This window comes from Eleutherodactylus coqui, chromosome 11 (genome assembly GCF_035609145.1).
Source record: "Eleutherodactylus coqui strain aEleCoq1 chromosome 11, aEleCoq1.hap1, whole genome shotgun sequence".
NCBI classification, from domain to species: Eukaryota; Metazoa; Chordata; class Amphibia; order Anura; family Eleutherodactylidae; genus Eleutherodactylus; species Eleutherodactylus coqui.
The window spans coordinates 1,231,234-1,255,348 of record NC_089847.1 but is presented as its reverse complement, the minus strand read 5'-3'; the positions used below and the strand labels follow the sequence as shown (position 1 = coordinate 1,255,348).

The 24,115-nt window shown below is 49.2% G+C and overlaps 1 protein-coding gene across 1 annotated transcript in view; it reads left to right on the top strand.

Annotated features, from left to right (window-relative positions):
• The window catches only part of ZNF469 (zinc finger protein 469), an 84,307-nt gene extending 61,508 nt beyond the window's left edge, over positions 1 to 22,799 (top strand). Inside the window, exon 2 of the mRNA XM_066583885.1 lies at positions 9,328 to 22,799. Coding sequence (XP_066439982.1) covers positions 9,494 to 21,121 — 11,628 coding nt within the window. The 5' untranslated portion in view covers positions 9,328 to 9,493 and the 3' untranslated portion in view covers positions 21,122 to 22,799. The remainder of the gene's footprint in view (positions 1 to 9,327) is intronic.
• The last annotated feature ends 1,316 nt before the right edge of the window (positions 22,800 to 24,115 follow it).

The following is a 24,115-nucleotide window of genomic DNA, read 5'->3' as shown; positions in this document are numbered from 1 at the left end:
ATGAAACTGAAAGGGAGGAGACACAGATTAGATATTAGACAGTGAGGGGGATCAATGAGGGGAACAGGTTGCCACGGGAGGTGGGGAGTTCTCCTTCAATGGAAGTCTTCAGAGGCGGACAGACATCTGTCTGGGATGATTTAGTGATTCTGCACTGAGCAGGGGGTTGGACCTGATGACCCCGGAGGAGCCGATGACCCAGGAGGACCCGATGACCTTGGAGGTCCCGATGACGCCGGAGGACCTGATGACCTTGGACGACGCGCTGACCCTGGAGGACGCGATGACTCCGGAGGAACCGATGACCTTGGAGGTCCCGATGACCCCTGAGGACGCGCTGACCCTGGAGGAACCGATGACCCCGGAGGAACCGATGACCCCGGAGGACGCCATGACCCTGGCGGTCCCGTCCAACTCTACCAGTCTATGATTGTCAATGGTGTCACATTGAGCCTCATGCAGCAGCACAGCCACAGAACCTCTCCATTGGATTTTGCTCACAGGTTGCAAGCAGTTGCTTCCACCATAGACATCAGTGTAGGTCACATTCAGCGGCAACCTGTCTGATTTCTCGGTTTTCTTAATAGTCAAACTAGAGCTCTGAAATCATTGTGTGACAGTAAGTTGCAGACGAGTCGCACAAGTTTGGTGTGTGGTTTTTCGGTGACCCGTGTTGGCACGCAGTCGCAGCCGCAGCCTTGATGGGGTTTTCCAAGATTAAAAAAAAAATTATATATATATATTTTATGCGGAAAACTTTTTGGGGTTCCGGAGTTTGCAGAAGGTCGCCTCCCCTTATCCCCCTACCCGCCATATTGGCCATCTCTGTGCTAGTTAATACATTTCATGGGTTTGCTTCTTTTGACTTCAGCTTCTGTCGGTAGGTCTTCTACTGCGGGTCGGTTCCCGGCTCTACTTCTTAAATAATAGCAAAAATGATGGGCTTAAATTGTGTAAAATAAGGAAAATTACTGCTGTCCTCTTGCAGCGCCCCATTCAGCACCCACCACCAAGACCCCAGAAGAAGCGGCAGGCTGTCATGTGATGCATATGGCAAGAGGGGAAGAAGAACTGCTAAAGCCTGGGATTGGCGTGACTGCTGACTGGCTCCGCCTGGATTCTGTGCTGTGGGTACCACGGCCCCAGCACTAGGCGGGCACCACGGCCCCAGCGCTAGGTGGGCACCACGGCCCCAGCGCTAGGCGGGCACCACGGCCCCAGCACTAGGCGGGCACCACGGCCCCAGCACTAGGCGGGCACAAAGGCCCAGGCGCTAGGCGGGCAGCCTCGGAAGCAGGTGAGTATTCTATACCATTTTAAGCTCATAAACCTATTTTATGTCCAGAAGACCCCTTTAGCCCTAATGTTCCCGCCACTTTGGCGTAGCGCTCCTCCTGACCGCGTGATCGCGGCAGCCTAAGTAATGGATCCTAGGGAGACACTCTGTCCCGTTTCTGCACATATTTTTAGCAAACTTTTAACACTAAACCCATGGGTCATATCTTAGTCTGACAAGTGTTGTGCTTTGGGGGGCTCTGGCTATCCCCCGATATCTCTGGAGTTGCCCAGGAAACGAGTTGCGCCGGGGAAATGCATTAAATACCTCTGTGCAGACCCTCTAAGACTGGAGACCCTCTGACCGCCCCCAGGACTTGTACGTCTGCATTAAAGAGTTCCCTCCAGCTTTGCAGGGGGCATTTACATAAGCATTAAGTCCAATGTCATAGAGCCGCCCACCGTTTACACAGAAATGACCAGGCTGGATCTAGACGAAGGCCACATAGTCTCAGGTCGGCTCACACGGGATTGGGACATCTTCTTACGGATGGAGTCTCAGGCTGCTGCTATACAAGAGTTACTGGCTGCTGCTCACGGCTTCCCAACAACTGCTGGGCTAAAGGTGCAACCTGGCAATTACCGCTGCTACATGGGCGTTATCGGCACCCTAAGACGTAGCAAGATGTGATCATGGCCATATATCTTATTGACATCGTCCACCATAGGCACCATCAACCGCGATTGGTTAAACAAGGATCATATGGTGGCCCAAACCTAACAATTACCTGTAAGACGGCCACAAGAATAAAAGGCGATGGGAGCAAGTCATCCGTGTTAACGATGGGCTGCCTGAAGGTACCTTTACAGACCCGTGCATGTGGTTGACTGCCGGTTGTACGCTGCCGCAGGGCAGGCGATGCCGGGGGATTCTCTTACCAAGTCATTAAGATTAATGCACTAGATAGTTCAGGAAGCTTGTATATATGTAGCTGCTGCGCCTATCGGCAGACACATCGCTCTGCCAGTGATTTATCAGAGGCCGCTGAAATAGAGCTTTCTGCAGAGAGAAGACATTTAACCCTTTGTATCGTGACCAAATACACGTCATGGCTGTGGAATTAAAGGGGAGTATAATGCTGAGGACGTCTTTGCTCAGATGTGACGAAGCTTGCAGTACCATTCCAGGCCACTACATGGTGTATTCAGCCGGGAGTCGGACCCTCACTGATCTGATACCGACAGCCTACACTGAGAAAACCATTTTAAAGCTGACCCATGTAGTTGGACTAGAAGGGACGGACACCTTCTCAGAATGCTGCACATGCCATATTTCAGATTATGGCAGTCTACAGCCTGCTGTTAGACTACAGGCGGTAATGAGACATGAGATGCATGGAACACGCCTGTATAGCTCGGCTCTTGGGCCCCTGCACATTAGATTGTGTTGGGAACTGGAGGATGGGATTGCTTAAAATTAAGATCACCAAAAAGTTGGTTATTTAGAAAAAGAAAGCTGAACGAAAACTTCTGTGTATTTCATAGGTCAGTAGATAGGTGAGATCTCTCCCAACATCTATTTATACCCAGGGCTGTAACTAGGGGGCGCTCTAATAAACATCTATAATATATCATAAAACGGTGGCCTGCCATTAAATGGTTGTGTTAGAAGGGTTCTCCGGGGTCATCAGTTCCATAAGGGCCATTGGGTCCTCCGGGGTCATCGGGTCCGACCCCCTGCTCAGTGCAGGATTACTAAATCATCCTAGACAGATGTCTGTCCGACCTCTGAAGACTTCCATTGAAGGAGAACTCCCCACCTCCCGTGGCAACCTGTTCCACTCATTGATCCCCTCACTGTCTAATATCTAATCTGTGTCTCCTCCCTTTCAGTTTCATCCCATTGCTTCTAGTCTTTCCTTGTGCAGATGAGAATAGGGCTGATCCCTCTGCACTGTGACAGCCCTTCAGATATTTGTAGACAGCTATTAAGTCTCCTCTCAGCCTTCTCTTCTGCTAAACATTCCCAGATCCTTTACCCGTTCCTCATAGGACATGATTTGCAGACCGCTCACCATCTTGGTAACTCTTCTCTGAACTTGCTCCAGTTTGTCTGTCTGTTATAAAGTGGGGTGCCCAGAACTGGACCCAGTATTCCAGATGAGGTCTGACTAAGGAAGAGTAGAGGGGGATAATGACCTCACGTGATCTAGACTCTATGCTTCTCTTAGTACATCCCAGAATTGTGTTTGCCTTTTTGGCTGCTGCATCACATTGTTGGCTCATGTTCAGTCTATAATCTATTAGTACAACCAAGTCTTTTTCACATGTGCTGCTGCTTAGCCCAATTCCTCCCATTCTATATGTGCTTTCTTCATTTTTCTTGCCCAGATGTAGGACTTTGCATTTCTCCTTGTTATATACCATTCTGTTAGTCGTCACCCACTGTCAGAGTGTCGGTTTAGTGACTGGCAGAGGGTAGAGGCATCGGTGCAGTGGCTGGCACAGGGTGGAGGCATCAGTGTTAGCGACTGGCACAGGATAGAAGCTTCAGTGCAGGGACTGGCGCAGGGTGGCGGCCTCGGTGCAGGGACTGGCGCAGGGTGGCGGCCTCGGTGCAGGGACTGGCGCAGGGTGGCGGCCTCGGTGCAGGGACTGGCGCAGGGTGGCGGCCTCGGTGTACAGACTGGCACAGGTCAGAAGCATTGGTGAAGTGACTGGCAAAGGGTGGACTCATCGGTGCAGTGACTGGCGCAGGGTGGAGGCATCAGTGTAGTGACTGGCACAGGGTAGAATTATCATTGTACGGACTGGCACAGGATAGAAGCTTCAGTGTAGGGACTGGCGCAGTGTGCAGGCACTGACGCAGGGTGGCGGTCTTGGTGCAGAGACAGGCACAGGGTGGCAGCCTCTGTGTAGGGACTGGCACAGGGTCGCGGCCTTGGTGTAGTGACTAACACAGGGTAGAAGCTTCAGTGCAGGCACTGGTGCAGTGTGGCGGCCTTGGTGCAGGGACTGGCACAGGGTGGAGGCCTCTGTGTAGTGACTGCCACTGGTGTAGTGACTGGCACAGCGTGGACGCATCAGTGTAGTGACTGGCACAGGGTGGAGGCATCGGTGTAGTACTGGCACAGGTTGGAGGCATCGGTGTAGTACTGGCACAGGGTGGACGCATCAGTGTAGTGACTGGTGCAGGGTAGAAGTATCGGTGTAGTGACTGGCGCAGGGTGGAGGCATTGGTGTAGTACTGGCACAGGGTGGTGGCATCCGTGTAGTGACTGGCACAGGGTGGCCTCGATGTAGTGACTGGTGCAGGGTGGCCTCGGTGTAGTGACTGGCGCAGGGTGGCCTCGGTGTAGTGACTGGCGCAGGGTGGCCTCGGTGTAGTGACTGGCGCAGGGTGGCGGCATCGGTGTAGTGACTGGCCAGAAGATATGCCTGCTGCATTCACGATGGATCGGAGAGTTTAGCGGAGCGAAGGGCGATCAGTAGGGACCTGCAGTAATCAAGGTGAGATGGATAAGGGCGACAGAAGAGCTTCTGATGTCTCTGCAGGGAGGAAAGGGTGGATTCTGGAGAGGTTTTTGAGATAGGGGGGCATGAGTGGGCAAGGGTCTGAATATGGGGAGTGAAGGAAAGGTCGGAGTGGCATGGAACCCCAAGACAGCGGGCGTGCTGCCCAGGAGTTATGGCGGCACCCCAGACGGAGATGGAGGGATGCGGTTTAGGTTGGTATACGACCCCTCGGACTCGCCGGCTTTCTCTTGGCATCTTCTGATGTGCTGAACCCTAATTAGGATTCCCTGTATCGACCAGACTATCTTTCTTCCTCCTCACAAGATACAGCCCGGAGCCTCAAGTGCCTTCTTTATACAGCTGAAAGGCCACGGCTGTGATAATATGGCGCGGCCTGTCTGTCTTGGCAGGAGGCCCCTGCTGATCTGAACAGACGGCTTCGTTAGGGCGGTATTAGGTATAAGCGGTGGATTGTTGTCGGGCTAATAACATGCCCGCCGATTGCCTGTGGATTTAACTATGTCAACTCGGCCTGAATAAGCGCCTGCGGCTGGAAGGATCGCATCAGGCCCGCCATGAGAGATTCGCGGGACGGCCGGACCGTGGGGGCGGGAAAACTGCTGAAATAAGAGGACTCACTTGTACAGTGATTTGGTAGACTCCGGCTCGCTGGGACCGGTCTCGGGGCGGTTTGACACGGGACGACTGTCGAGACTTAAGTGCCGCACGGCCGTCCCAGAGATTATAGCGCAATAACGGCTCCCGTGGAGGCGGAGCGCCGGGGATGTCTTCCGCGAGGACGCGGGCCGTTGTTCATCGATGAGTGATTCTCTGCACGGGCCGATTGTTGTCCGCTTTTCATGCCTGCATAAAATGAATGATGAACGTGGCATCTTACGCTCTCCTTAACTTACTACAACATCATCAACAACTTAACCCTTTAATAATAAATAAGACACGGACAGCAACGGGCAGAGCTTCCCGCTCTTTTTAGGCCACCAATCAATGCCCGCTGCCAGCTTTACCTCAAACCGCCTGGCAACGACACCCCGGCCAATCACAGCGGGAGACCATCACCAACTATTACCTGACAGAATGACCTGAGAGCCAAGTTCATTAACCTTTTCATCACCATAGCCGTATACATGATGGTCCCACATAAACCTATTGTATAACACCAGAACGCTCCCCGATCCCATGCGGATCTCCCTCCTGAGCGGCACTCCATCCCTACAGCATCCCTACAGTATGTGAATGAATCATCGGCCTCTTCTACACTGAATGACATTGCTCAGTCTTCCACAATCCAACGCAGGATGATTGCTCCCTATAAGAGGCCCGGCCCCCGTATACCACCGCCGCAATTCCTGGAATTTCACAGCTTTTTTGTTTCCATCTTTCAACAAAATCAAGGACTGGGCGACAAAAAATAAGTTCTTCAAAAGCGCTTTGTGCATTCAGTCCTGTAATTCTGCATACCGCATGGGAGGTTGGGGACCCCCACGATCAGCTGCCCGGGCGAGCTGTCAATGTGGACGGCGCTCAAAGCAGATGGCAGCGTCCCACGTTACTGCATTGACCTCAATGAGAGCCGCGCCTGCAATACCAAACCGTGTACTTCACTGGAAAAGAGGCAAAAATGCAGTACCGCAGGGCCGTAGGGCAGGGACAATCGCCGCAGGACAGGGACAATCGCCGCAGGACAGGGACAATCGCCGCAGGACAGGGACAATCGCCGCAGGCACATGGCCGTAGGGCAGGGACAATCGCCGCAGGCACATCGCCGCAGGACAGGGACAATCACCGCAGGCACATTACTGTAGGGCAGGGACAATCGCCGCAGGGCAGGGACAATCGCCGCAGGCACATTACTGTAGGGCAGGGACAATCGCCGCAGGGCAGGGACAATCGCCGCAGGCACATTACTGTAGGGCAGGGACAATCGCCGCAGGCACATTACTGTAGGGCAGGGACAATCGCCGCAGGCCCTAACAAAATGCAGCAAGCCAAACTGGAGGAGCTAATTGTCCTCTACAGACCTACATGCAGCCATCACTCAACCAGCCCAGATTGGGGAGGAGCGACTACAGACGAGCCTACCCGGCAATGTGAACGATACCATAGAGGCCGGCCAATAGATGGATGGGTGCGTCCCACCATACAGGATTACAACTCACACTGACAGCGATTGTCCCTGCTCTGCGGCGCAGTGCTGCGGGGTCGCGTGCAGTGCCCCAGGGTTAGGCGCAGGGCTGCGGGGTTGGACGGGGTGCAGTGCCCCAGGGTTAGGCGCAGGGCTGCGGGGTTGGACGGGGTGCAGTGCCACAGGGTTAGGTGCAGGGCTGCGGGGTCGCGTGCAGTGCCACAGGGTTAGGCGCAGTGCTGCGGGGTCAGACAGGGTGCAGTGCCCCAGGGTTAGGCGCAGTGCTGCGGGGTCGGACAGGGTGCAGTGCCCCAGGGTTAGGCGCAGGGCTGCGGGGTCAGACGGGGTGCAGTGCCACAGGTTCAGGTGAAGTGCTGCGGGGTCGGGTGCAGTGCCACAGCGTTAGGCGCAGGGCTGCGGGGTCGGACGGGGTGCAGTGCCACAGGGTTAGGCGCAGGGCTGCGGGGTCGCGTGCAGTGCCACAGGGTTAGGCGCAGTGCTGCGCGGTCAGACAGGGTGCAGTACCCCAGGGTTAGGCGCAGTGCTGCGGGGTCGAACAGGGTGCAGTGCCCCAGGGTTAGGCGCAGGGCTGCGGGGTCAGACAGGGTGCAGTGCCCCAGGGTTAGGCGCAGGGCTGCGGGGTCAGAGTCACAGGTTCAGGTGCAGGGCTGCGGGGTCGGGTGCAGTGCCACAGGGTTAGGCACAGGGCTGCGGGGTCGGGTGCAGTGCCACAGGGTTAGGCGCAGGGCTGCGGGGTCGGGCCACGCTGCCTCTTGTTTGATGAGCCTTATTTTATTAAGCTTCTGGGTGTGGATTGTTACCTTTACCACAAACCGTCCGCCCCGTCTCTTTGGCGCCCCTCTTGTGGTCGCGAGGGGATGTTTGGGGGCTCCATTTCCTCCCACATAAAAGCTGGATCCGCACTTTTACACATTTCTTCTCCAGAGCTTTGAGGACTTTCTCCGCTAGTATTTATCTGTTTTTTGGAGTTGTGTCGCAGCCGGCGCTGCTTTCTGTCCAGCAGGGATCTGCCTGTAGTTGAGGCTTCCGGCCTCTAGGAGATTGTATTCAGAAGTGTGAACTCAAAGGAAGGGGGGGGGGGGGGGAATTTATGCCCGTTTTTTGGAGTGGAATAGTCACAAGTATTGGCACAAGTCGCATTTGCACAAAACAATTTGCAACTTTTGGGCTTCCTGCGCTGCCTTTGGCACTTTTGTAAAAAATAATGGGTGTGGTTTGTCGGGAGGGAGGCGGCTGCCGGACCAATGCAGTTACACCAGAAACTAGTAACTGATACCATAGATTTCTGTGTCGGCGCACAGAGGAGCCAATATGTGCCACCTTATTTCATTAACCCCTTACCGCCCATACACTTTTTGATGGGGGCAATAAGGGGCTTTATTCTGCTGCAATTGCCTTTTCACAGCGCTGTATCAGAAGCCTGGCATGGGTCTCCGGTGCCAGGGGGAGCGGGTGCTCAGCTGTGGTATAATCACCTGGCACTTGCTCAAATAGCAGGGACCGGAGAAATCTCTGATGCTCGCTGTTTAATCCTGACCGCGGCATGTAAAGGGCTAAAAGAGGGAGGGGGCTTCCTCTGGAACCTATTGGATCCTAGTGATGTGATTGTGTGGTCCCGATGGGCCGCTATGGCATCTGGAGCCTTGACTATGGCCTCCGGGTCTGCCAGCTACAGTGGCCTGTGAGGCTCTAGCTGAGCTCCATAGGCTTCATAATACACTGCAATGCTGAAGTATAGCAGTGTATTATAACAATGATAGAAAATGGTGAGAGTCAAGTGGGACAAAAATAAAAAGTATTAAAAAAAAAATTGTAAAAACAAATGTCAAACCCCTCCCTCCTCCAAAAAACCAAAAACAAATCTGGTATCACTGCATCCATAATAACCCGGAGAAAAAAATGCAAAAAAGTGCATTGGCCATCATGCCTTACAAAAAACGGAATAGAAAGTGATCAAAATGTCTTATGAATCCATAAGCGGTCCCATAAAAATGTACAACAGGCCGGAGTCCTCGAGGGCAGCGATAAAAAAAAAAATATATATATATATTTTTTAAAAGTGTGAAAAAGTTGCAATCCCCCCCCCAAACTATATAAATGTGGTACTGACATAATCGTACCGGCCTGCAGATATCAGTTTTACTGCAGGGCGAACGCCGATAAAAATGAAAAACACGCAGAATTGTAAATTTTGTTAATCTTTCCTCTGGAAAAGAGGAATAAAAGGTGAACAAAATGTTAGATGTTCCCAAAAATGAGATAAATGAAGACGCGAGTTCATCCCGCGAACTACAAGCCTCTGTGCTTAAATAGTGAAGACGACACAAAGTCCGTTCTTTAAGAAATAACACTTTTCTTCTGTTCTTTTTCAGGTTATTCCTGATGTGTAACGAGATCTTCTCTACGATGGCGTCCAAGGAGCAACAATGACAAGTGCATCAAGGCAGCCGATCCTCCAGCAATGACCATCCACAGTCATGTGAAGAACATGAGCAGACAAGAGGTGACTGGTGGGACCGATTCCCTCTGAGTGGTACCATGACCAGGGAAACCAAGTCTGCGTATCCCATCAATGCCAAATCACCCGTCTCCAAGGACAACTCTACTTTCGAACAGTTTGAGAAGAAGACTTCAGCAGACAGTAAAGCAAGTGGGGCGTCAGAGACCGCCGAGAGCGCCTTCATTTCTGACAAAACATCTCTTTTGAATGGTCGAGAAAGGGAAAGCCACAGTCAGAGGGAAGCGGTGATAAGGCCTCAACAAGCCGGGAGAATAGACTTTAAATCTCTTCACAACAGGCCAAAGTTTTCCAGTGATGCTACATGGACTAATGGTAAAAGTAGCCCACTGTCTCCAACAGGGAAAAGCAGAGGAAAAGAGAAAAACAAGAGGTCTGGAAAGGGAGATCGCAATCAACACCAGCTCTACAGACTCAGTATTAGCAGTTCAAGGGCCAATCCTACCATTGGCATTGCTTATCCTCAGCAAAAGGTGACACCACCTAAAAAACCAGAAGTAAGACAAGGGCCAATCTCTGGCAGTTATCACTTTAATCTTTCCAGTCTTCCCGACAGAGAAGGAGAGGTCCACCAAGAAGAGCGTAACTTTCACAGGTCCCACTCAGAGCCCAGTCCCAGCCTTACCTCCACAAGCTATACCTCACAAACCGCTCCGGCATCCCGGATCCACCAAGGCTTAAAGGTCCAGCAGGGTAATCTTCACGACACAGCTAACTCTAGTGGGCAGTTGCATTTCTTGGAATTCCAACCAAATGGTAATCCGTGGCATCCACCTGATAAGCATTTTACTGCTACAAGTGGATATGTCATCTCTAATCCAAAAGTATGTTCCTTCCCAGAGGTCAACAAGTCGGACTACGGGCCGCTGCCCTTTCAGTATCCGTTTCCATCCCTGCAGGAGCAAATTGGGAATACATTCTGTAATAATGGGAGTAGTCAGGACTTTGTGGATGCCGCACTGGCTGCAAACCAGGTAGCACACAATACTTACTCCTTCCAGTCGTCATCAAGAGAAGGACCGGAGGATCCACAGGGCAGCGGCTCCTATAATACTGCTTTACCAGACAACAGGACTTATGGAATCCCTTCTCAGCAGGCTTCATTCTTGCATTCACCCACACCCCCTTGTTACACGGGGCATAACGATCACGTCTCTGATCACAACGGTGCTATTTCATCTACTGGTGCTTTCTCTTCCTCTGGTGCTATAGAACAAACCCAAAGCACTTTTCAAGAAAACCAATCAGTTTTTAATCCTGGTGAATTTAGTTTACATAGTAGTAGTATGCCAGCGTTGATCAATAAAAGGCCTTCCAAAGACTTTGTACATAGTCAAAGACTCCTGAGCCCAGGGGGTACACTAAGAAGGAACATACCACAGACTTCTCTGAACAAAGTGCACTTCCCCAGCAAGGTCTACAGCGGCGGAAACACAGGATCGGTGCCTTTTGAGAAAAATCTTGCAAGAATACCTCAGACTTGGGATGGTGGAAACAATAATTTCCAAACTTTGGACCAAAACTCTGTTTCATATTCTAATGCTTCTGGAAACGTAATTCCATATCCATGCCAGCCGAATGAGCAGAGACCAGTACTGAAAAGCCAACGGATGCCTTGGCAGCAGAGTCTCAACGCACCTTCTACAACAAACCAAAATCACATGGAGCTGCCGAGGCACATTGGAAGTCAAAAAGCGTATCCACTCAGTAATCCCGACTGGCAAAACAATAATTTAATGACAAAAATTCCACCAAGTTATCATACAAAGAAACACTTAGTAGTAGAGGGGAGTCCCACGCAAAGGGCTGATATGACCAGGCAAAGCTACAGCTCAAATAATAAGATTCTGTATGTTAATACAAAAGACTCCAACGATACAAGAACTAAAAGTATTTCATATGGTGTTGGCCAACCAATTCAACACTCTCGAAATAATTCCAACCAGCTCCTCCCATTGTCGGGGAAGCCTTTTGTACCTGAATCTCCCTATGAATCACCTCTTTCCTCCCCTGTTACCAACCACGTCTCTGGTAGTACCTGCTCGTCACTTTCACCCATGTCCAGCAGTCCAGTCAACCCCGATGAGAACCAAGTGCCTCACACACTAACGTCGTCTCCCTATTTCCACCAGCCATGTCACCCAGCTGAAAAGTCTTTTAACGTGTCCGATTCAATTAGCTCTGGTTCGTTTCTATATTCCAATTCAGAACCTACCAAAACATATAATTACATCCCTGAGCCTTCTAAAGATGAACATGCATTCAAAAGTCTACCAGAGCGTCAATACCAAAAAATAGCCAACGAGCCTCGTAAAGGTTGTCTTGAGAATTTTGAGAGCGAGCCGCCCCCTCCCTATTCTTCTCACCACTTTCTTGCCAGCTCACTTAGCAGTGCAAATTTGGACCAGCTCGATGTTCTTCTAACATGCAAACAGTGTGACCAGAATTTTGGCAATTTATCCTCATTCTTGGACCACCGGCAATACTGTCACTTGAATTCAACTCTCCAGACTGAGCTGAAGGATTCTGTACATGGAGGAGATATGAGAAAGCCCCATGACCCATTAAAGTCTTCTCAAACACTACCCGGAATAGCCTTACCCAAAGCACAAATAGACTTTAATCCCCATTTACCTGGTTTCGGCAAAGACTATCTTCTTGACAATGATGCCAAAACAGATACCAAAGAAGAGCCCATGAAAGGTAATATTTTACACAACGCCACGCCACATCTCATGCCTCTGACTGCCTGCGACACTTTAGAAATGGATGATGCCAAACTGGACAGCTTAATCATAGAAGCACTGAATGGCTTGGAGTTTCAAGTCGACAACCCTGAGATCGACAGCACCTTTATTGATGTGTTTGTAGACGACGATCTCACCACTGCCAATTCCCAGAAGGTGAAAGAGAATAAAGAAACCAAAAAAAGGTTAAGTGTCGAACAAAAGCACAGTGCCCATAGCTCAGCCACGTACACATATGACGAACCATATACCACAGATGGATCCCAACTCCAAAGGAACGCAGCGCACATGCCAAGTGAGCAAAAGCATGCAAGAATGGGAAGCGCTCACAAACAGTCCACAGACACTGAATCGAGACACAACCAAAGTAGCACAACCAATCTGGAGGACTGTGACTGGCAACAGTCCGACGACTTCACTAAAAGTACAACATCACGGGGAAAAAAGAAAACCGCCCCAAATAAAACGGATTTTCACTATATTGATGGCAGAGACACAAAACCGTATGAATGCCAGCAAGGGCGAACAGCAAAAAACGTTACATCAGATGTTGCCATCACAGAAACGTCAAAGTCTCGTAGAGCAGGATCCAAAGACACCAAGAAAAAGAGAGCGCACAGCGGGACGTGGAGCAAAGAGCTGATACACAAAATAGTGCAGCAGAAGAACAAACTTCACAAGTTACAGGTGAAGAGTAATAAGAAGGTGCAGCTGTCACTGGTAACCGAGAGGCTCTACCCTCCAACCAAAACGCATCCCTTTGGAGAATACGACTACATCTCCGATTCAGACGATGAACTCGCCACGTCTCTGCCGCAGAATACGCCGAATGGCAGGATGAAGTACAACTTTAATCGTGATATTCAAGGGAGAGGAACCAGAACAAAAGTAAAGGAACCAATATGGCGCATGGGAGAAGCCACGAGATTCCAGCTGCCAGGCAAGGACTTGAGGAATACAAATAAAGAGACCTCAAGTAGAATTCGCAGACGGAACAGTCAGTCCTCAAACAGCAGTGACCAGAGCACGAGTATATCAAGTGAGACCGGCTCGAGTCCAAAAAGCACAGAACGCACCGACTCTGAAAACGAACAGGAGTGCGTGCCGAGGTGCAAACATTTTAGCACTGCGAGTAATGCCGAGAGAAGTGTGATCAAGCCCCTAGCCAGAGAGAAGCCACCAGAAACAGGCTTCACGAAAGGAACAAAGAGGTTCGGATCTGCTAAACTCCTTGCAAATTCAAAAGTACCACAAAAGATTAATGAAACTCAACAAACCACTGATTCTACAGAGAAAGACCCCAGCAGAGCGCACGCCGCTCAGGGCCTGAAGAAGGGTGAACAGGACCGCCTGAGCGCTTGCCCAGAAGCGAGAGCAACTAGCACCTTGCCGCAAGATAACTGCACCTCTGAACTGATGGTCAGCACCGGCGCTCCGCCCCGACGGCGGTCCTTCAATGAAACAAATCCAAACTACCAGGAGAAAGAGCTGGACTCGCTGCCGTGTGATATCAGTCCAGCTTTCTGTGATGACAGCGTCAAGTACCTCAATGAAGAAATGTGCAATGGCAGCAAAGACTTCTCAATATCCATGCCATGCTATAATGCGGGTTCAGCGGCGCCTCTACTGCCGCAGCAAAGCAACAAGTCCTACGGAGGGGAATGCCCACAATATCCGCACAGTAAGGATGCCCAGCAGTTATATAGAAGTCCTGTTTTCTCTAGGAGCCAGGACCGCGCTGCAGCGGATATGGAGCAGATCTATGCCGATCACCACAATCCCGAGGGCATGCACGCCTTTCTGGACAAATGTTCAGAGCCGTACCCATCCGACAACAATGAAAATAAAATCTCAGCAGCTCTTTCCTTTGACTCCTCTTCTATATTTGCAGAGTTACCCATATCGGACTTCGAAACCCCCTTGTACAGCGATGCAACCGCTTCAAAGGAGAACTATGCGGAATTTAATCAATGCGGCAAAACAAGCAACTTTGAACAACCGTTTCCAGAGTTTTTACAAGAGAAAAATTGGGATCTTATTGAAGGGATTTCAGTGTCATCGGAGAACGTTCCTTCATTTCATGTACAAGAAAGTCAAGACAAGAACATACCGGCCTCATCCGAAGAAATAACTGCCCTCTCGGACTACAACGTAGCATTCATCAGCAACATCTCAGAAGATGAGCTAGAAATCAAAAGACTGGTAACAGAATTAGAAAGTCAACTTCAAACAAGCAAAGCTCAGAACGAGACGTCTTCAAAGACCTTGCCTGAAGATCAGCTGAACCAAGAGCCGACAGACTCCACTCTCACGTTAGCAGACATGGCCGGCAATCCAACTGAAAGTGGCAGAAATGATGCCTACTTCAATGGCATGCCTAACAATGCGCACAACCCCAAGCATGCAGCACCTCCACTTGAAGATTCTCAACCACTTGTAAAAGTTGATAGAAGCTGTGAAAATCTCAGGAACTCCTGGCCTTGTGCAGGCCAGTTTGATTCCTTCACTTCTGACATCCAGTATTGCAAACAGACCAGACTGCTAAGTGATGCATGTATGCCAGAAGGATCGGGCACAGCGGGAAATACTGCTAGCCCCTTGGCTGACATGTCTGATGAGTGCTTGTCCAACCCCCCAGGTCAGAGCAAATGCCCACGATATCCTGACCAGGGCCTTCTGAAAGAGACTCTGCTCCCCGATGAAGAACAGCGTTCTAACAATGACAACCAAGATAATGATGTAAACGAAAACCAGCAAAATGATGCAAACCCCCTGACTTGTGAAGAGCGGTATGACGACCCACCAAAGCTGGAGCCCGTTCGCAGGGTGACGGAAACAGAGCTTGTTTTGCCAGATGACGGCACGCCTCTGTTAAATCTGAGTGAGACTGCGGCACACAAGAAGCGCGCGCCAGAAAAGAGACTGTGCGACCAACAACTGCCGGCGGACGGCTCAGAGACCGCAGCAGACGCACGCTACGATAGCAAGAAGTCAATTTTGCACAATAAAGAAGGACTGCAGGACAACGACAGCCCAAAAGATTTTGTCCTTCTTGACATGCCAATCTTAGTAAAAGAGGAGAACACCGTTAGTGAAAAAGCCTTAATTTCTAAAGAATCTTCTGAAAATCCCTTGCAGCAGCTCCAACTATTTGTGGCAAGAACAGCCAAAACTAACGAGGAGGACATGCGTATACCATGTTTCCCAATACTAATAGCGGCTTCAACGGCATGTGACTCCAAGACAGGAGCAGAGAGTCATGTTCTAGGTACTGCGGAGAATGCAATGACTTCTATAGAAGAATCAGAGAACCCAAAGCTTGTAGAGCGCAATGGGGGACTACAACTCTCCGAATCACACACACAGCAAGAGGACGTTGATCATGCAGGCGCCGATTGCTGCACGTTCCTGGAATCATTAAGTCATGATGTTCAAGGTCAGGACAAACAAGCAAGCAGTAAGGAATGCTCAGAACTAAATGTGTTTGATGGCTTGAGAAATGATCCTGGTGGTCTGCAGCCAGAAAAACTGTCCCAAGTGCAAGTAGACAATAGTGTCAGAAGCTATGGAGAAACCGATGGTAAGAAGTCATCATCCCTTATGAAGAAAGGAAAGCCAACTAGCAGCACTGCAGTGGTTGATCATGAAGCCAACACAAGTAATAACATCCCTCCCAAGCCGATAGATGCTCAGGGACGCTCGTATGATAGATCTGAAGTGGATTGCTTGGAAGCTGCGAGCTCACAACATAAAAAGCCACCAAGTTCCAAAAATACCAATGATGAGACACAAGGCCCAAATAGTGAAGGCCCTTCTAGAACTCCAGAGAATCATCCTCAGTATATGGACATCCTACAAGACGCCACATTATCTTTAGGGACGGATAATATGAAAGGAACCGCTCTTCTGAGTGAAGAGAAATGTGATGTGACGACCGCCGGTGCCGAGCTGTCCGCTCATACTAATACTAATGAAGTCCTATGCAACAGTAACAGTGATTATGAAACACATCTTCTAAGCCTATCTACAGCACATTCCGTCTTGAGCTTTGATCTGGTCTCTCACGTGTCCCCGAAAGAATCAATGTCACCACAAAAACATTTCTGCCCATCTGCAGATGACGGCCTAAGTTTAGTAGAAAGGGGTTCACTGTGCAAAAACAGCGAAAAACGTCAAAATGAACAAGAATTAGCAAAGACTTCAGTGGGAGACGTGGAGATGCAACTTTATCTTCACAAAGAAGAAACTCTGGCCTTGGATCATAGCCGGAAACTGGCAGAAGAGAAGGTTTTAGTTGGATCCGTGGTGGAAGGAGACGTAACCCCGTGTTTCTGCTCTGAACTAGTCTGTGTGCATTACAAAGCTCAACAACAACAAGCCGTCACAGATCTGATTCTTGGGTGTCAGTCCATGCCAACAAACGGCCCCTACCCAACGTATACTGCAGAAAACACCGACTATTCAACGCTGCAAAATGACATTTTTACTGAAAGAGTTGAAACATCAGTAGGGCCATCCGTGTGTGACCAAGAAGAGGAGCCAAGCAAGTGTGACTGGAACCACATAGATGGCGGCTCAGGCATGGGACACATCTCCAGCGAGGAGGACCGGTCATCCGCTCCGGTGGGGGACCTCAGCGGTAATGCCAGCCAGGGGTTTGTAGAGTTTAAAGCTGCAGAGAAAACGGCTGTCCACTTTGTTCCGGGCCTCCACAATACTGAAAACAAGATTTCCACAGATGAATCCCAGACTAGATGCACCAACGACATGCATTCTGTTATAGATGGCGTTCTTCGAATTTTAGAGGGCGACAAGAGCAAAGAAATACTCCAGAGCATTGGAATTTCTCCAAAAAGAAGTCCCATCAAAGACAAGAAATCGGCTGGATTGTCCTTAACCTGTGAAATCTGTTCAGTATCTTTCCGTTCAAAACCCGGACTAACTAGACACAAAGCAGTGAAGCACAACAGGTCACCGGCATCACAAAAAGATGGCGCGATTAACGCTAAACCACTTAAAGTGAAAAAGGCAGCATGCGAGCGGAACGGCCATGACGAGAGTCAACACAATCTGGACAAAACATCTCAAAATAGAATGACAGAGTTGCTAAACCCGGACAGTGATCCTCCATCGCAGATCCTAATTCCAGATGAAGAGCAGAGACCTTTGCCAGCCAAAAACACTGAGGACGCCGACTGTGATCCAGTTAGCAAAAATAAGTTGAATGGAAAAGTCAAGAAAAGAAAGCAAAAGCCCTCAACCAAATCTACAGACTCCCAGATTCCCTCTGATGATGTCTTAAACATCCTGAAAACAAATATTCTGAAGGCCATTGGACAATCAAACGGCTTCAATGACTTGGAACAGTCCGTAAATAAAGGCATGGCACATACAGAGATCTGTTCCAAAAACGAGAGTCTAGAGGCCTATTCCACTGCAATAACCATGGATGATGACGAGAAGCTGCTGAGCGACGTGTTGGACATGGAGATGAATGGAGAGAACTTGCTTCAAGAACAAACTTGGGCAAAAAACCCAAACAGTCAAAATGATGACATTATGAATGACTGCAAGATCCAGCCTGTGGAGACGGCGTCCGCCAATGACGAGGGTCCGGAAGGGGAGGCGCGAGCAACTGTCCAAGGACAAAAGGAAATGGAGACTTCAAACCCGTCCAAAGAAACCATAACAGACTTCCATATATTCTTTGATGACGCCGATGATGACGACACATTTTCCCAATTATTTCCACGAGATGATCTTTTCATTAGGAGAAAATGCACCCGTGTTTACGGAAAAAGGAACAAAAGACTAACTCCACCCTTCGAGTCAGACTTCAAACACACAGATCTAGCGGGACAATGCCACACGCCACAAGTACATTACGGCAGTGACTACGGGAACATTTCACTTGAATCAACCTTAGATAGCAGCCATTTCTCTAATCAAAATGAACAGCTGGCACATTATGGGCGTCTCAGTCCTTCAAAGGAAACTGGCGAGGGCGATGAAAGCAAAACGCTCTCCTTTGTATGTCACAATCAGGAAAACATGAATGCACTGTCAATTATTGATAGGATTGAAAATGAGGAAGACCGAGACGTGTCCCCTCACATTACCCTCTACAAGCCATCTGCCGAATCCTCCGATGTGTCCGTAGACATGAGCCCGGAGCCGAGAGACTCGCCAACACAAGATCGCGGCTGTCCTGCCAGTGACGACACAGCCCTTCCCGATGTCCCCACCATTGACATGAAGATGCTCAGCACAAAGTTTGATATGAGAGAACTGTCTTTCTTTAGTGCTTGTGGAGATGACTCTGACCAATCCGAGTTAGAAACATCAGAGTTTAACCAAATGCCTGAAAAACTTAAAAAGAATAGCAAAAATAAACTAAATGAGAAGAAGCAGGCAAGAAACCACAACCATGCCAAAACGAAGAGCAAAGACAAGCAGTACAAATGTAAGGTGTGCTTCCAGTGGTTCCTGACTCTAGGCGAGCTGGACTTTCATAAGCTAACACATAACCCCTCACCCCCTCCGACCTGCTACATGTGCGTCCAACGCAAGTTTAGTTCTCGAGAACAGTTAAGGGATCACCTGAAAGACAAGCATGCAAAAAACAAGGCCGGACTCTGGATTTGTGGAATGTGTTTGAAGGAAATCTCCGACGTCTGGATGTATAACGAGCACCTAAGAGAACACGCCACGCAGTTTGCTAGGAAAGGGCAAGCACAGAAATCTGTGATGGGCATTCCAGGCTGTTTTGGGGGGGACGGTATGGTGAGGACATTCCTTAGTACCTTTATATACAGAACGCCTAGCACGTTATCAAAGACTTCAGAGGCAGACGGGAACGGTTCATCGAATAAACAGCACGATCAGAAAGACCACAAAGGTGAAGAAGAGGCGATCAGCGAAAAAGAAGTGGAGAACTTTACCCATGTTGTTCCATCTGCTCCAACCCAACAAATAAAAGTTTCAGTTGGCTTTTCGATGGACGGCTCTCAAAAGAGTGACATCGTTTCTAAGAATGCAGCCGTACATCCTCACTGTAAAGACCCCTCCAGAGATTGTCACCACTGCGGGAAACAGTTCCCAAAACCCTTCAAACTACAAAGGCACCTTGTTGTCCACAGCCTGCAAAAAATCTACCTGTGTCACAAATGTCCCAAATCTTTCCAGGAAGCGCAAGAGCTGAGAAGTCATCTTAATAGCGAACATCAATTAACAGAAAAGTCTGAAATCAAGCATACCACCCTGTATGCATGCGAGCTCTGCGCCGACGTTATGCATGTGATAAAGAAGTCGTTCATCTGTAGCACATGCAATTACACATTTTCTAAAAAAGAGCAGTATGACCGGCACATGGAAAAACATCTGATTGGTGGGAGCATGACTTTCAAATTTAGAGGAGTAACCAGGCCAACACTTTCTGCAAAGGAGCTCAGGCTGAAAATTAAAGACTCCCCTGCATACGATGAGATGCCTCCTCCAAAAAAGCTGAAGACTTCTACTTATTCTCCTACATGTGCAGACGTGGCAACCATTGACTATACCGAGCTTTCCCAATGCCCAAGGCTTTCACCTGGAGTGATTTTTGATGAAATAGAAGAAAATATGGGAAATAAAAATGAAAGCTCAGTAAAGGTAGAGGAGATAATGATGGACGCTCCAGAGCTCCAAGCTGAAGGAAAGCAAGAGAAGAAACAATGTATGACTGACGAATGTCCACCGTCTCCGGATGTGAAGACAAGCAAGAGAGACTCTGGCATCACTGGTGACACCGTAGCCACGACAGAGGGGAATGCCGAGTTCGGTGACAGTAGGGATTTGCCAACAGATGATCAACCAACATGTAAACCGGTAGAACCAACAAATGTACCAACCCCCCAACTGAAAGCAAACAATGATCTGGCTGCACTGCTCACAGAAGAACCCCTCCAACGGTTCACTTCTGCTAAAACATTACCTCCATCCAATGACACAACGGTAGATAGTCAATCGTCACTACATAAAGGTGGGGAGGAGGGTAAAGAAACAGTAGGGACACCGATAACAGAGGCCAATAAGGCACTTCCTCCCGGTGAAAGATCATTTATGACAGATTTAACAACTTCAGTAAAAAGCTTTAAAAAGAACAAGTCAGCCGGCCAAGTAACAGACGCAAGTGTTACGGAGTCACACAGCGAGGAGAGCAGGAGGATGTGGACACCAAGACTGAAGGCGGAATGCTCTCTATCGAGGGATAGCGGCACCTTTAATCTGAAGGACACAAATGCTTCACAAATGAAGACGACCAAAAAAGATGCAAATCTGTCAAAAAATAACACAGATTTGAAAATGTTGGACAAGATGTCAGGATCAACGTGCCAAAAACTGCACCAAAGGAAACGCAAGGAGCACAAACATCCTGCCCATAAAGGCAACACGGCATCACAGGAGAACCTAATAGAAGTCAAGAAGAAGAAGACCAAACTGGCTGCGACTGGAAAAACGGAATCTTCTGTTAATGTAAAGAAGTCAGAATGGATAAGTAGTCTGCTGGACCCAAAGGATGAAATTCCAGGCATTCGGCTTCACCCTAAGCCACATACTGGAGGGATGGCTGTGGGGTTCAGAAAGGCTGTGCTGGACACCCACAACCAGAAGAAGCTGAACTCTCAGCCCGTCAACGGGGAGAACAAGAGCAAAAGAACTGCTGCTCCTAAAAGTAAGCATCTGTTCTCTCCAAAGAGCTCCGCTCCGTCTTCACACAAACGTAAGACGGGGCCCAACGCCAAACCCACTGAGCCATCAAATTATAGGACTGCTGAATCGCAGAATAATTTGCTAAGCCAACTCTTCGGACAGAAACTAACTAGCTTTAAAATTCCTTTGAGAAGGGACGTTACCGAATGACATGAGCTGATGATAAGGGTCATGGACATTCTCTGACTGATGCATTCCCTAAGCTTTGCCAAACTTGCACTGCCTCCCTTGTAAATCCCTTTGTGCTGTAACCTACTTCCATGCCTCTGGTTTGTTATGCTGATGTTGGAACTCGCTGATGAACTCGGACTTTGCAGAAGCCGTCATTTGGTTTCTGGGGACAAGCATACTGGTTAAAAGCTTTTTTCTAAATGTTGCATATAGTTTTTTGTTCGGGATGAAAAGTTGGGGGTTAAAGGTTAAAAATAATCTGATGATTCTAAAACAAAAGCGAAGTCGGAATCCAACAGATCAAACGGGATCTCCCCACAGTCTTCTACTAGGTTTCTGAGCGCATATTGAAATATATATAACAAAAAAGGTATAAAATGTATCTTGATGCGTATTTTGGTATCTACCAGCCAACAACCAAATGAGATGCATGTAGGAAGGGTTCAGCTCTGGCCTGTAGGACGGGACTCGGACATCATCGCCCATCTGCAGAACCCAAACAGAAACTGAACCCATCAACTACCAGGCGGGAGGAACCCGAATACCGCAGCCAGGCTGATGGCTTTGTAGTAGGCGGACTATCTGCAGTCGGCTTATTACTGTATATGTAGTTGACAGATGCGTTTGTGTCTAATTTAAGAAGACGTACTATAAAATACACTGTATCCATGTAGGAAATGCTTCCCTGGCTTTTATGTATGCTACCTGTAACAGAAAGGGCTATGAACCAAATCCAATCGTATGTGTAGTCAACTAACTGCCTCCTTACCGACGGAACGGGCACACCGGCAGAGTCCACAACCCTTCTTCAGTAGTCGCCACGACCTTGCTGTGAGCCGAGACCCCGAAGCTGGCCATACACATAGATAGAGGCCGACCAAGCAGCCATTAAACCAACGGTAGTCTTGTGAAGGTCACATTCTGCGGTCATACACATTTTAGTCCACATTGGCAGTCATGGTTGTTCCAACTGCCCAGTGACACCCGGTGAAGAATGAAAGATCTTCCTTTGTCTATGCGACACAAATTTCAAACATGGCTGACCAACTTTCCAGACGATGACTTTCTGGCAAAAAGTCGGCTTGCAACAATCACTCAGCTGACCGAATGATCGTTTTGGTTGAAATCATCCATTTTCATTAACCTTAGTCTACTGTATATGGGGACCACTAGAACACGTACCAGTGAGTCACTGCAGGGGGCACAATGACTGCGCCCCCCGAATGCTCACCAAATCCGCTTAGCTCTCTCGTTTACACCAATTCTTTTCAGATGGCTGATTTTTTTTTATCATGAAATAGAGGAAGGGTCCGGTCACAGGCCGAATTGTCAGCCCAGTCCAACGCCTGCTCATATCAGCTGATCATTGATCCTTTTACATGGCCCGAATGTTGGATCAATGAGCATTCAGAGAAATGTTCAGGCCCGATAATTAGCCTGCGTAAAAGAACCTTAAAGGGGTTGTCCAGCTGCAAACTATTGATGGCGTATCCACAGGATAGGCTACCAGTAGTTGAATGGCAGGGTCTGCAGTCAGTGATCTCTAATCAGCTGTTCTCTAGGCCAACACAGCCAAGCTCTGAGCTGATTTCTGCAGGAAGCAGACAGCTCCATTCTCACTACAGTGATCAGGTGTGGTATTGCAGGCAAAGTTCTCATTCACTTTAATAACAATTTTACCTGTAATACCAAGCCTGGCCACTGCATTGGAAATGGGGCCATCTGTTTCCTGTAGAAATCAGCTCAGTGTATGACTGCCTAGAGACCAGCTGATCAGGAGAGGTCCCAGGCAGCAAAGCCCAGATGATCTGCTATCGGCAGCCTATCCTGTGGGTACATCATTAGTAGTTTACAATGGGACAACCCCTTTGACTACTTCTGTGAGGGATTACTCCAGTTAGATCAGCTCTGCATTGGATGAATTTTCCATGTCTGTCTGGAGAAGTAATAGCAAGAATTACAAAGAATGTCATCCAAGTGCTGAGCCGCCGCTGCAGCGTATTCCTCCAGACATAAAGCCCTCCGATACCAGAAGAGACCCTTTCTGTGACCACTGAAGACAAGACATTCTAAGGATCCTGCTCCCCAACTCTGCTAACAGTCCTGAGTGCAATGCCGCCGCCGCCGCGTCCCGAGGACTTGGGGTTCCCTCTTTGAAGGACTTACTGTAACGCCTCCAGAATCTTGTGCTTAATGATGGTGCTAATTGTTCATAGTCAATTAATGTGAAAACATGCTGAATTGTCGGCGCAGTGTTAGCCATCACCCCCGTATCTAGCTTCTATATGCAACTATATCTCCTATATGCAGAGACCTAACAGCTCAGGTGCGACGGCCGGCGCCCCGCTGACAACCTCTGCGATGTTCGTATCCCGAAGCACTGATGTAGCTTGTGAGAGCGGAGGCCGCAGCCCGAGACGTCCCAGCGCCGCCTTGTGTATATGTATCATTACTTGTAGAGAATCTATGCGACTCCTTGGGTGCAATGACTCAGTCTAAAGATTTTATTTTGATATTTGTGTCCAAACAAAAAGCAGAAAGAAGAACGCGTTTTATATCATTATTTTGTATGACTAAAGTGCCTCTTTATATTGTTGTTAAATAAAGTATACGATGAAGCGGAGCGGCTCGTTCCTCCATGTACGGCGCCAAGAGCGCGGCGCCAGCGGTCCGAGAACTGGAGCCGTACGGACAGCAGAGCGGCTCGTTCCTCCATGTACGGCGCCAAGAGCGCGGCGCCAGCGGTCCGAGAACTGGAGCCGTACGGACAGCAGAGCGGCTCGTTCCTCCATGTACGGCGCCAAGAGCGCGGCGCCAGCGGTCCGAGAACTGGAGCCGTACGGACAGCAGAGCGGCTCGTTCCTCCATGTACGGCGCCAAGAGCGCGGCGCCAGCGGTCCGAGAACTGGAGCCGTACGGACGACAGAGCGGCTCGTTCCTCCATGTACGGCGCCAAGAGCGCGGCGCCAGCGG